This window comes from Microtus pennsylvanicus, chromosome 12 (assembly GCF_037038515.1).
Source record: "Microtus pennsylvanicus isolate mMicPen1 chromosome 12, mMicPen1.hap1, whole genome shotgun sequence".
Classification (NCBI taxonomy): domain Eukaryota; kingdom Metazoa; phylum Chordata; class Mammalia; order Rodentia; family Cricetidae; genus Microtus; species Microtus pennsylvanicus.
In genome coordinates this window covers 91,580,950-91,595,370 of record NC_134590.1, presented here as the reverse complement: position 1 = coordinate 91,595,370, position 14,421 = coordinate 91,580,950, and the positions used below count along the sequence as shown (strand labels likewise).

At 51.8% G+C, this 14,421-nt stretch overlaps 1 protein-coding gene across 3 annotated transcripts in view; it reads right to left on the bottom strand.

Annotated features, from left to right (window-relative positions):
• Mllt1 (MLLT1 super elongation complex subunit) overlaps positions 1-7,734 on the bottom strand; it is a 42,514-nt gene extending 34,780 nt beyond the window's left edge. For all 3 annotated transcript variants that reach the window (XM_075942580.1, XM_075942582.1, XM_075942583.1), the window contains exon 1: positions 7,536-7,734. In XM_075942580.1, coding sequence (XP_075798695.1) covers positions 7,536-7,547 — 12 coding nt within the window. In that variant the 5' untranslated portion in view covers positions 7,548-7,734. The remainder of the gene's footprint in view (positions 1-7,535) is intronic.
• Positions 7,735-14,421: the final 6,687 nt, after the last annotated feature.

The window sequence follows — 14,421 nt, the reverse complement described above, 5'->3', positions numbered from 1 at the left end:
TTGATATGAGTGCTGGGAGCTCAACTCCACCTTCAATACTTGCACAGTGAGTGTTTTAGCCAGTGAGCTATCTCCTCAGCCTTTTTAAGTCTTTAATGTAGTGTATGTGCATAGGTGGGTGAACATGTGTGTATACATGGAGATAGTGGACAGCTTTGAACGACACCTCAGCAATACTATTTACCTTTTTTAAGATCTATTTTTACTTTATTTACGTGTTTATCTGTGTATCTGTGTGTGCGGGGCTAGGGACCGGGGGAGGGCAGAAGAGGGAACCAGGTCCCCTAGAACTGCTGTTATAGATGTTTGTGAGTCATCCTGAGGATGCTGGGAACCCAACTCCAGCCCTCTGCAGCAGTAGCAAGTGCTCTTAACAACTGAGTTTCTCCAGCTCCCCAAGGCTGGAATCATGAATACACACTACATCCAGTTTTTACTCTTTACTGAGTCACCCCTTCAGCCCAAAGAGAACTTTCTTTTTTTTTTGCGGGGGGGGGGGGGGGTTGTGGTGTGTACTGGGTATTGAACACAGGCTTTAATGCATGATAGGCAAGCACTGTATCACTGGGCTACAGCACCAGGCGCTCCCTAGACATTGATTTTTGAGACAGGGTCTCACTATGGAACCCTGGCTAGCCTAGAACCTGCCCTGTACACCAGACTTGGATGCAGGGGTGAGACTTAAGGTATGTACCACCATGCTCCACCCTAGCCTTCTCCCTCCACTCACCACCAGATAGGTCAGATAGGTTTCTCTATGTAGCCCTGGCTGTCCTGGAACTCACCCTCTCTATACCAGGCTAGCCCTGAACTCAGAGCTCCTCCTCCCTCTTGAGTGCTGGGATTATAATCATGTGCTATCACTACTAGCTATCCTAGGCTTCTAGTTATTTATACATTTATTATTTTGGTTTTCCAAAACAGGGTTTCTGGAACTCACTCTGTGACCAGACTGGCCTCAAACTCAGAGGTCCGCCTGCGGGGATTGAAGGTACGCACCACCACACCCATCTTTACCCCAGCCTTTTTTTAAAGACAAGGTCTCACCAAGCAGCCCAGGCTGGCCTTGAATTCCCCACCCTTCGGCAGCTGTGAGCTGGGATCTCTTTCTCTCCTGTCTGACCCCACAGTCACCCAGGCTAAGCTGGCTTGCTAAGTGCTCTACCTAGATAAGCAAGACAATCAGGCAGGAGGTCCAGGCTGCCTGCCAGGAACTCCACACACTGGTCTCTGCTAGCCCTCTCCAGGGTCCCAGACCCTAGAGGTCCCACCTATGCCCCAACTCCTCTCCCGACACCTGACCACATAGCCCTCCAGAATCTGTGTTCTCAGATCTCTGCCAAGACAAGCATCCTTTGGTTTCTTACGAAAAGCTCCATGGTTCTAGGTCTATTGGAGGGCTGGCAAGAGGGCAGGCAGGTAGGAGATGCGAGGGAGTAAGTAAAGGCAGGGCCACCTGAAAGACGTGCTCGACCACAAATGGTGAGTGGGGTAGAGGCTGAAAGGGAACGGAGGACTGGCAGGAGAAAGCAGCTGGACCTAAGCGCAGAGACCTATCTCTGGGACAAGGGGGCAGGGCTGCAACTCTGCAAGGAGGGGAGAGCAAGTACTGGGGACATCCAGGGGAACTACACATCAACTCCTAGACACACATAGCTGGATCTGGTGCCTGCCAGTGACTCAGCAGAGGACCAGCCTGTGTTACATGGATGCCTGTGTGTACACACTGAGCACAGGATGGAGAATGTTCAACCTGACTCTGGAGCAATACTGCCAGCACCCCAGCCATTTGTGATCAATAGGGCCACTGCTGGCTGGAGGCTCCCTGGACTCCTAAACACTGGTGAGCCTACTCTCTGAGCCACTTTGGAATTTCGGTCTGCTGTGGGCCTGTCTCCCTCAATCTACAACTTGTAGTTGAGCCCTGGGCCAGCAGTCTGACAGTACTGGTGACATGGGGTTCCCAGTTGGGTCACAGCACAGGCAGCACAGTGGCTACTGCGAAAGAACATATGACCACAGTTCCATCGGAGCTGGGGACACAGACGCCAGAACTTCACGGCACCAGCCAAAGTAAACAGGAGGTTTCAAGGCTGTGGTAGACTGTGCCCAAAGCACTGGCTGACGACAGTGATGCCCAAGGGGCCGGTGTCAACTGGAGCCACAACACCCCTAGCCGAGGACGCCACAGTCTGGACCAGCAGCGTCCCAGTCTCCCATACCTAACCATCTTTGTCCTTCCTGAGCTGGACCCTGAGAAGCCACAACTTTCCAAAAATAGTGGTAGTGTGATGTGGGAGTGATTTCTTATTAATAAAGAAACTACCTAGACCCATTTGATAGGCCAACCCTTAGGTAGGCGGAGTAAACAGAACAGAATGCTGGGCGAAAGAAGCTGAGTTGAGGAGTCGCCATGATTCTCCCACTCCAGGCAGACGCAGGTTAAGATCATTCCTGGTAAGCCAGCTCGTGGGCTACACAGATTATAAGAAATGGGCTAGTCCAGGTGCAAGAGTTAGCCGAGAAAAGGCTAGATATAATGGGCCAAGCGGTGTTTAAAAGAATACGGTTTCAGGCCGGGCGGTGGTGGCGCACGCCTTTAATCCCAGCACTTGGGAGGCAGAGGCAGGCGGATCTCTGTGAGTTCGAGACCAGCCTGGTCTACAAGAGCTAGTTCTAGGACAGGCTCCAAAACCACAGAGAAACCCTGTCTTGAAAAACCAAAAAAAAAAAAAAAAAAAAAAAAGAATACGGTTTCTGTGTAATTATTTCGGGGAATAAGCTAGAGCTAGCCATGTGGCCGGCCGGGTGCTGGGGATGCAGCCCCGCCGCTCCTATTACAACAGTAGTGGGACAGCACAGGACCTGTACCACCAACATGAGAAAGGAACTTGAAGCTGCAGCAGCTTGAGCTGAGCCCCAGCCACCCAGGGGCCATTATCGCACAGGCCCCTCCTTGCTGTCCTCTACCTGGAACCCTTGAGCCCAGCAGAAGCAGAGCCACACTTGAGCAAAGTGAGCAGCTGGTTCTCCAGGAGCGGTGCTGATGCAAACGGCACTCCCACAGCCAGCACAGCTCTCCTCACACTGCCTTGCCCTAGAAGGTCCTCCGCACTGTGAGCACTTGTTGCATGGATGCCTCTGCACAACCCAGAACTGGGAACTAAAGCGACCCTGCTGCCTGCACCCAGGAAACCCAGGACCTGCCCAGGAAAGTGTCACCCATCCTGCTGCTGGAGATCAGAAGCCAAGGGATGCAGTGGCCTGAAGGCTCAGAGTGCCATCTGGGGACAGTTAAGCTCGGGCTGGAGGCTTCATGCTGCCAAGCCAACTGGCAGAGGGTATTCAGATCTAGAATCCCAATCCAGCCACCACGCAACCAGCACGTGGGGCTTTCCTGAGAGAGACTGCTCTCTCTAGGTGTGGATGGGCAAAGGGCCAAAATATCGCATTTCACAGGTCTGTGTGATTCCAAATCCAGCCATCCACCCATCCATCTATTCACCCACCATACATTCACATATCCTCCAATCCACCCATCCACCTACCAATCCATTCATTCACCCACCCACCCACACATCAACCCACCGCATCCACCCATCTGTCTTCTCCCACCTAACTACTTCTATCACACCCAAACACCCAGCCCAGCTGGGGCCCAGGAGGCAGTCATTAGCTGTTAATTTTCCTATAGGCTTTCACCGGATTTCTGAAGGGAATTCTTTGTAACAAATGCCCTTTCCTCTGGGAATTCACATGTTACCCTATGGTGTAATTACACCTATCACCTGGCTCCTGGAGCCAGTACCTTGGTATGTACCTGGCTCTCCCCTTTAATAAGAAAAAACGTCAGGCCCGCCCCATAGCAAGGTCCACACACACAGATGGGGAAGGAGCCAGAACCCAGACCCAGGATCCCACAGAGCATCGGTGACACAAGACCAAGTGAACTGAACTCTCTAGAACCTTGTCCCTCTAATCCCAGACAGGGCTCCGGGGAAAGCAGGTGCCCTAAGATGATCACTAAAGCGAAAAGCACCGGACTAAAAGACAAGATGAGTCTGGAGGACAGCCAAAAATAAATAAATAAATAAATCTAATCAGCAGCTCTGGCCCCGTGCGCCAACCACTGTCACCCCTTCTGAAAGGGCACAAGACTCAAGACAGAGGGACGAGAAGAGGCTGGGAAGGAAGGGGTGTGCTGTCCACATGGATATGCCCGGTACTGAAGACAGATGGGGAGTGTCCACAACACTAGGACAGACACCATGTGTCTCCTAGGGATGTGGACAACAGCCCTGGGCAGGGGTGTTTCAACTGTCGGCAATCCCAGTCCAGGCCCCTCACCCCTGCAAAGCAGAGTAAGAAAGCCTGAGACTAGCTTCAGAGGACCAGGGATGTGGCTCCAGCTCCAGCACCTTACCCACAGCCTCCTATGGAGAGGCAGTAACACTCAGGACATCAGGAAAAGATGCTGGCTCCGACTGTCCCAACCTCCCCACCTGAGCCAAGTCTCTGCTCCTGGTGTGCAGCACAGCCAGGCTGTGGGCCTGTGTGCCACCTGCGGCCACACTGCACCCCTTCTGAGGCCAGGCCTGTGACTCTGGGAAGGGGGCTCCCAGGTTCTTTGGGGATCAGGAACACTGGATGCTGACACCCTCTCTAGCTGTCTGCTGGGGAATCCCACTGGACTCTCAGACCCTTCCCATTTTCCAGCATTGTACCCAACAAACTAATTCCATTCCATCCATCCCCAAGGTGAGTAGCAGTCCTGGCCATGGCCCTGCTCAGCATAGAAATCCAATACAACAGACAGCACTGGAGGGGACAGGGTGGCACAAAGGGAACATCTCAGACACTTTCCCGGCCTTCCTATCCATAAGAGAAGCAAGAAGCCCAGAGGAAAAAGCAAACTACGACTTATGTGCTTGCCTCTGCACTGACCTTAGAATCAGCACCCAGGGTCCAGCCCACTGCTTCCCTGCAGGGTACAGCCCTGGATGGAGGGAGGCTGGGACTCTACCTGTGCACCTGCACTCCCCACACAGGTCTCCCAGCTGCAATGGGGGCAGCTGCTGGGTTCTCTGGAGCTGGCAGAGAAGGAAGGGCAGATGACATTGCAGACCAACAACCCAGCTCAGCGCCACCAGAGCATTTCCGACGGCAGGGTCCTGTCTGGACAGCCTCCGGGATGGCCAGGTGCTCAGTCATGGTGGCTGCCTGGGACCTGAAGTCTCAATTTTTCACGTTACTTGGCTAAAAGCTAAAAGCAGCTACAGTCACAGCTGAGCTCAGGCTGAGAGGAACCTTTTCCCCACTGCCCCTGAGACTGCCACCTTTACTCAGCATCCCAGCCATGAAGTGACAGCACCCAGCACATCACAGAGGGAATGGCCTCCAATCTCTGGTGGAGACTCTGGTAGGGACAGAGGCCATGCCCTGCACTTTTGAGTGCAGAGGGTGCTGAAGGGACAGAGACTTTGCGTGTGATTCAATCAAGGAAGAGCCCAGGTAGCAAGCAGGCTTGCAAAGCAGTCTGTCTGTTCGCTAGCAGAAAGCCAAACACACCAGATCCAAGAGTGATGGCACCTGCGACCTGCTCTTGGATAGTGGGACACAGGAAGGTCCCTGGCCCATGCATCTGAAACTACACAGCCACATGGCCAAACCAGACAAAGCCGCCTCCATGGCGCCAGCAGTCAGGAATGCCCCAACCTGCCCTTGCGAACAGCAGAGGAAGCCATCAGCTGCCACCCCCACAGCCCCATACCTTCCCAGGACGAGCGCCCCTGAAAACTCGGGCTTGGGAAGGAAGGGGGAGATGTGACCCTGGTGGGAGTAATTTGAAGATGGGGAGGAGCTCACTTGGTGAGATCTGGATGATACGGGCACAGGGGCCAGAAGGGACTCAGGAACCAAGAGCAGCGCTGGTTACCAAGTGGGAGGGCTGCCAGTGGGAGCCTGGGGAATCCACCTGTGACTAGGAGACGCTGACAAGCGATGGGAGTGTGAGGGGAGGGGTGGGGTAGGGGAAGGAAAGATGGTACAGCACGGCTGGCCGAGATCACACAGTCATATGGAGGACAAAGCTGCACTAGGATCACTGGACAGTCTTAAAACAGGTCCAGGAGCAATGGTGGCCAAACCCAAGGGACGTAACAGGAATCTTAGGGGTCTGAAGAGCCTGTGGGGTACCAGATAAGAGCAGAGACTGCCCTTGGTCTGTGTCTGAAGGAAGGTGCCACCCTTCAGCACTGGGCACAGAGGAGGGTGGGCAGCAGGGTGGGTCAATGGGGCAGCAGAAGTCAGTTCCCGGAGGCAGTCATGTGCACAGGGGTAGGAGAGCAGGGGCAGGCCATGCAGAAGAATGGGGACGTGGCCTGAAGTAGTATCTCAGTTGGGAGCGGGTCTAACTGGGGCAAGAAACATTCAAAACATTTGGGGCCAACTGGTACACAAGTACCTGTTTGGAGGTTCATGGAGTTTGGGAAGCCTTAGGGCCACAGGTTCAGGAAGAATTCCCTCTGCAGAGGGAGGGCCAGATATGGGGAAGTGTGTGGCATATAAGGGTATGAAAGGGGATTTGGGCAGACCGAGAGTTCCTGGACACTTTACTCGAGTCTCCACAGGTTCAGAGCCACGCTGGGATGCCAGAGGCTGGAAGTTCCACTGGAGCTCTGAGACATGTTTCCAAGGGTTCTGGGCCAGACAAGAGTGCCAGGGGCTGTGGGATGCACTGGAGTTCTCTGAGGGGAGTCTGCCTAGGTTTTGATCCACAGGAACTGTGAGTACCCAGGGGTTCCCAGACAGCCTGGGTGGCTCTGGAATTCTGATGGACGCCAAAGGATTCCTGAGGATTCTGAACCAGAATAGGACCCCTAAGGTGCTGTGGGTGGCTATAGGGTTCCAAGTCTTCCTGGAGAGTTGTGGACCCGGCGAGGGAATCCCCAGGGTGCTATGGTAGCACTAAAGCTCCAAGGGGGAATCCCAAAGGGTTCCGAACAGGCTGGGATGGCCAGGGTGCTAAAGCCCTGGGATCCTGAGAGGCGCCTCGGGAGTCTGTGTGTACACTGGGGTTCTAAGGCATGCCTCCGGGACCTCTGAAACGAAATGGAGTTTCCCAGAGTGCTGAAGCCCTGAGGTCCGGAGTAGTGCCCAAGGGGTTCTAAAGGGTGTCTCAGGGGGCTCTGGGCCAGGCTGTGTTGCCCAAGATGCCGTGGCGGCTCCAGAGCGATGTAGATTCCTCACTCAAGAAAAGGGTTCTCCGGGGTGGAGTGGATGTCACTGGGGTGCTGGAATGCCCCCAGGGGGTTCCGTAGCAGACCTGGGGTCGCGGTGGGGGAGGGGCGCGTGGGGTCGCGATGGGGGAAGGGCGCCCCGATATGGCGATGGGGTAGGGTCGTCCCGGGGTCGCGGTGAAGGGGGGGAGGGGAGAATCGGGCCGTGCACGCGCACATCGAGCGCGCGCGGAGCTGTGTGCGCGCAGGGCCGGCTGCCGCGCCACGGGAGGCCGGTCCCGGGCGGCGGCTTCTCACCTGATTGTCCATGGCTGGCGCCCGCCCCGCCCCCGGGCCCGCGTCGCTCCCGCCGCCGCCGCTCAGCGCCGCCCCACCGCCCTCATTGTCTGTCGGGCGCCACCGCCGCCGCCGCTCCGGGCCGCCCGCCCGCCCGCCAGCCGCGCTGAACCGGAAACCGCCGCCAGCCCGGGCCGCTCAGCGACCGCGGGCCCCCAGCGGCCGACTCGGGCCCCGGCCTCGCCAACAGACACGCCGCCGAGCCTATCGGAAAACCGGACAGCCGCGCGCGGGGCGGGACTTCCGTACTGGTGGGGGCCCGCCAGGCTGCAGGCCGAGCGACGAAGCCGTCAGCCAATAGGAAGCAGGCGCCGTAGGGGGCGGGCGGAGGGAGGGAGGAAGGCGCGAGGCGAGCTCGGTCGAGCGGCGCGAAGTGTGCGCTGCACGTGGAGGGGGCGGGGCCAGGCGGCGGTGTGACGCCTGCGCACTGGGCCCCGAGTGGCCCCGAAATGGCACTACGGCTTCGGGTACGCCGGCGACAAGTCGCTGCCGTGTGGTGCAGCGGGAGGTCAGTTTGCCGATCTGGGTCGTACAAATCTAATGGATTGAGCGCGTTTCTCCCTCCCAAGTCTACAGTTTGTGCATCTGTAAAATCCGGATGGTGGCGTCAATCCCGGGTCTCCCGCAGCCGAGACACGTAACTTCAGCGCCCTCTTATGGCCTCCTCGGGCACTGCACACAGGTGCAGGAGCTTGCACACAGACACACAGAATTTAAGATAATATGTCTTTTTTTTAAGATTAATTTATTTATTATGTATACAGTATTTTTCCTCTATGTATGTCTGCAAGCCAGAAGAGGGCACTAGATGTCATTACAGATGGCTGTGTGGCTGCTGGGAATTGAACTCAGAACTCTTAACTTCTGAGCCATCTCTTCAGCCCCCTAATTTAAGTCTTTTGAAAAACATACATGCAGGACTGTCCAGTGGTTCTTCCTGTGGCTGTAACAGTGCACATTTGAAGTGGTGCCATTCTAAATGGTCAGCAGTCTCAGCCCCGGGAAAGGACCGAGTTGGTGCTCTTCTGTAGACTAGAGCTGTTTGCTGTTTGTTTGTTTGTTTGTTTTTGGTTGGCTGGTTAATTTTGTTTGTTTTTATTCAAGACAGAGTCTAACTGGGTAGCCCTGGCTGTCCTGGAACTCGCTCTGTAGAAAAGGCTGGCCTCAAACTCACAGAGATCCTACTGCCTCTGCCTCCAGAGTGCTGGGACTAAAGGTGTGTGCCACCACAGCCAGCGACTATGACTATGGCTGTTTGAATACCCTGCCATACTGAGGATTGAACCCAAGGCCCCCACTTTCACGCTGCACACACAGACCTGTTCTCACTTTTTATTTAAAGGCCAGGACTGGGGCTTAAGTCGATAGCCTAGACTCAATGTCAAAGCCTTGGGTCCCAGCCTCACACCTCATAAACCAGGTTCAGTGGCACATGCCTGTTCTCCTAGTGCTTGGTAGGTGGAGACAGGAAGATTGTGAGTGCAAGAGCATGGGGAGGAAGCTCCCTGCCCTCCCGTGTTTGCAGAGTCAGGGCGCTAAGCCACTTTCAGAGAGACTAGGTCGGGTAAAGGGACATAACCGAGGAGGGACAGCCGTGTGAATGCTGAGAGGGGCTAGAAGGGAGTGGCATCTGCGTACTGTCCTGGAGAGGTGAGCCGAGGGCTCGGGTCTAGTTGTCCAGATCTCACGTTAGACTGGAGGGACTCAAACTCCTAAACGTTCTCCTCTGGCTTCCACGTGTGTGTCACGACAGGCATGCCCATGCGCCCAACAAGAGCCAATGGGGAAGTCACCCCAGTGTGGCTGGTGACTGACTAAACACAGCGTTCCACAGGGTAGCAGAGAAGAAGACGGTACGCTAGGACATCTGCAGACAAATGGAAGGATGTCCTAGCTCCAGTGACATGATGCTCAGTGGCGTGGACCAGACCCAGAGAATACACACTGCAGCATCCCACTCCCAGGGGGCGGAGCTGGAAACACATGCGAGCAACGCTTGAGAAACGGAGGGAGGGCAGTCTCAGGTCCAGCCTGAGCTACAAAATAAAACCGTATCTCAATAACCCTTTCAAAACATCAACCTTGCCCATCAAAATCCCAGCAAAATTCTTCAAAGACCTCGAAAGAACATTACTCAACTTCATTTGGAAAAGCAAAAAACCCAGGATAGCCAAAACAATCCTGGGCAATAAAAGAACTTCTGGAGGCATCACAATCCCTGACTTCAAACTCTACTACAGAGCTGCAGTACTGAAAACAGCCTGGGACTGGCATAAGAACAGACAGGAGGACCAATGGAACTGAATAGAAGACCCGGATATCAATCCACACATCTTCGAACACCTGATCTTTGATAAAGAAGCAAAAAATATCAAATGGAAAAAAGAAATCATATTTAACAAGTGGTGCTGACATAACTGGATACCAACATGTAGAAGAATGAAAATAGACCCATATCTATCACCATGCACAAAACTCAAGTCCAAATGGACCAAAGACCTCAACATAAAGCCAGCCACACTGAACCTCATAGAAGAGAAAGTGGGAAGTACACTTGAATGCATTGGCACAGGGAACCACTTCCAAAATAGAACCCAAACAACACAGACACTGAGAGAAACAATTAATAAATGGGACCACCTGAAACTGAAAAGCTTCTGTAAAGCAAAGGACATGGTCAACAAGACAAAACGACAGCCTACAGAATGGGGAAAGATCTTCACTAACCCCACATCAGACAGAGGTCTGATCTCCAAAATATACAAAGAACTCAAGAAATTGGTCATCAAAAGAACAAATAATCCAATAAAAAAATGGAGTACAGACCTAAACAGAGAACTCTCAACAGAGGAATCTAAAATGGCTAAAAGACACTTAAGGAAATGTTCAACATCCTTAGTCATCAGAAAAATGCAAATCAAAACAACTCAGAGATTCCATCTTACACCTCTAAGAATGGCCAAGATCAAAAACACTGATGACAACTTATGCCTGAGAGGTTGTGGGGAAAAGGAAACACTCCTGCATTGCTGGTGGGAAAGCAAGCTAGTACAGCCCCTTTGGATGTCAGTGTGGTGATTTCTCAGAAAATTAGGAAACAACCTTCCTCAAGACCCAGTAATACCACTTTGGGGTATATATCCTAAGGATGCTCAATCGTGCCACAAGGACATGTGCTCAACTATGTTCATAGCAGCTTTGTTTGTCATAGCCAGAACCTGGAAACAACCTAAATGCCCCTCAACTGAAGAATGGATAAGGAAAATGGTACATTTACACAATTGAGTACTACACAGCAGAAAAAATAATGACATCTTGAATTTTGCAGGAAAATGGATGGAGCTAGAAAACATTATTTTGAGTGAGGTAACCCAGACCCAGAAAGACAGTTATCACATGTACTCACTCATAGGTGGTTTTTAAACATAAAACAAAGAAAGCCAGCCTACAAACCACAATCCCAGAGAACTTAGACAACAATGAGGACACAAAGAGAGATTTATATAGATTTAATCTACATGGGAAGTAGAAAGTAGAAAAAGACAAGATCTCCTGAGTAAATTGGGAGCATGGGAACCGTGGGGGAGGTTTGAAGGGGGGAGAGGAGCAGAGAAAAATGTAGAGCTCAATAAATATCATGGAAAAAATTTAAAAAAATAAATAAAAAATAAAAAAAACAAAACCCACCAACCTTTGAAGGTGATGCCTGTCTTAAGTCCTTCCCTCCACTCAAAGGCACAAAATCAAGCCTCAGTGAATGAGCTCTTCAGACAGAGAAAACCCAACCCAAGCAATAAAAATAGAAAAGTCATGGGGGAGGGGGACCACCATTTTGAAATTTCTAGTGAGTTACATATCTAGTTATTTGGGTTTTTTTCAACTTTTGAGTTTTCTTTTGTTGAAGACAGGATTTCACCATGTAGGCCTGGCTGGTCTAGAACTCCCTCTGTAGATCAAATTGGCCTTAAACTCACAGACATCCACCTGCCTCTACCCCTTAAGAGCTATGATTAAAGATGTGCACCACCACATCTGTGTTATTTGGGGGTTTTGACCGAGTCTCATGCTGCACTCCAGCCTGACCTCAAATCTCTAGCCATCCTCTTGCCTCTGCATCAGAGGTGCTGAGACGACAGCCGTAGGCCTGGCTCTCAACGACTGCTCCTGTTTTCTAGCGGGTCCCTGCAAGTGCTCTGCACTGTGTCCATGGAGGCCGGAGAGCTCTGCGTCCCCTAGCAGTGGTAAGAGATTGTGAGGGCCCAGCGTGAATGCCGGGAACCGACTGTGGGCCCTCTGCGAGAGCTGACGTCTCTGCAGCCCCTACATCACCCAGTCATGTGGCAGTTACTGCTGTGTGCTAGCCACTCACCTGAACGGCAGGCAAGCCCAGGCGACAGTTTAGTGCTCTGGGACTCCCACTGGGTTTGGGTTATGCTCACCCACTTCTTTTAATAGTTCACTTGGTGGCCAAATTCCCGAATGTACTCTGCAAGCACACCTGTTTCCAAACAGTACGCAGAGCGACTTGGAATCCTTGGTCCACATCTGCATCAGGCTGCACACCTTCCCTTCCCCAAACGAGGGGACGCCTCCCCACCTCTGGTGACAATCGAATTGGGAGAGTGTTTTTTTAAATATTTATTTATTATGTATACAATGTTATGTCTGTGTGTATGCCTGCAGGCCAGAAGAGGGCACCAGACCTCATTACAGATGGTTGTGAGTCACCATGTGGTTGCTGGGAATTGAACTCAGGACCTTTGGAAGAGCAGCCAGTGCTCTTAACCTCTGAGCCATCTCTCCAGCCCCCGAGAGTTTCTCTTCCAGTGTGTTCCCAATGTGTCCAGCGTTGACGATTAGAAAGGCCAGTCTGCCCTGAACTGGTTTGGGGTGCATGCACACAGTAAGGCAAAATTGTGTCTTCTGGCAGCCTTCTGGGGAAAGCCCTTATTTTCCATTTATTTACCATTGTATGCCTATGTGTGATGCATAATCACATTATGGGAACGGACATGGACAATAGAAAATGCTATATGACCTAATCTACCAATCAAAATAGAGAACCAGGACCTGGGAGGATGGTTCAGCTACTAACAACACACCCTATTCTTGCAGAGGACCATGGTCTGGTTCCCAGACCCACCTCAGGTTGCTCACATCCACATGAAACTCCAGCTCTAGGGCATCTGTATTCGTACTTTCCTATTGCTGTGATAAAACACCATGACCAGGATGACTTACAGAAGGAAAGGCTTAATTGGGCTTGCAGTCCCAGAGGGTCAGATGTAAATGAAGGCTGCCCCAGACCCAAATAATCACACAGAAACTATACTAATTACAACACTGTTTGGCAATGGCTCAGGCATACTTCTAGCTAGCTCTTACACCTTAAATTAACCCATTTCTATTATTTTATATTTTACTATGAGGCTTGTGGTTTGTTACCTCTTGCTTCTGGGGCGGCTACATGGCATCTCCCTGACTCTGCCTTCTTTCCTCCTCTGTCTCGGCTTGGATTTCTCACCTTGCTACATCCTGCCCTATCATAAGTCAAAGCAACTTCTTTATTAACCATTGGTAATAAAACATATTCACAGAGGGCTGGAGAGATGGCTCAGAGGTTAAGAGCACTGCCTGATCTTCCAAAGGTCCTGAGTTCAATTCCCAGCACCCCACATGGCAGCTCACAACCATCGATAGAGAGATCTGGTGCCCTCTTCTGGCCTGCAGTCATACATGCAGACAGAACAGTGTATACACAATTAATTAATTAATGCCGGGCAGTGGTGGCGCACACCTTTAATCCCATGGGAGGCAGAGGCAGGCAGATTTCTGTGAGTTCGAGGCCAGCCTGGTCTACAAGAGCTAGTTCCAGGACAGGCTCCAAAGCTACAGAGAAACCCTGTCTCAAAAAAACAAAAACAAAAAAACAAAACAAAACAAAAAAAAACATTCACAGCATACAGAGGGGACTCTCACATCATTCAGAGTTCATCATGGTGGAGCAAAGGCAGGGAGGCAGGAACTGCTGAGAGCTCATCTCTAGATCCACAGCTAGGAGACAGAGAATGAAAGCCAAATCGCAGGAGTCTTTTGAACCCTCAAAGCTCAACTCCATGTGGCAAACTTCTTCCAACTAGACCACACCTCCCTAATTCCTACCAAACAGTTTCACCAAGTGGGGATCAAGTAGTCAAACCCATGAACCTGCTGGAACCACTCTCAGACAAACCACCACAGGATGCGCTCTCGGGTTTACACAGACTCTTGCATGCACGTGGGGTACACACACACACACACACACACACACACACACACACACACCAGATAAATAAATAAACCAGGTGTGGTGGCACATGATGATCCCAGCACTCAGGAAGCAGAGGCAGACAGATCTCCGAGTTCAAGGCCAGCCTGGTCTATAGAGTGAGTTCCAGGACACAGAGAAACCCTCTCTGAAAAAAACCAAAGCCAACCTAATGAAAAAAGATAAGTAAATAAATCACTCCTTTTTGTTTGTTTTTGAGACAGGGTCGTGGCACTTGCTCTGTAGACCAGGCTGGCCTCGAACTCACAGATAGCAACCTGCTACCACCACCACCCGGCAAATAACTCTCTTTTATGAGACAAGGTTTCACTGTGTAGTACAGGCTGGCCTGGAACTCACTCAAGATCTACCTGCTTCTTCCCAAATGCTGCAATTAAAGTAAAGTAGCCTATAAACATGCCATGCCCAAGAAAACAGAACTTTATTTACTAAGATTTATTCATTTATTTTACTAAGATTTGGGCTGGGTGGTGGCACACACCTTTGAGCCCAGCACTCAAGAGGCAGAGGCAGGAGGAT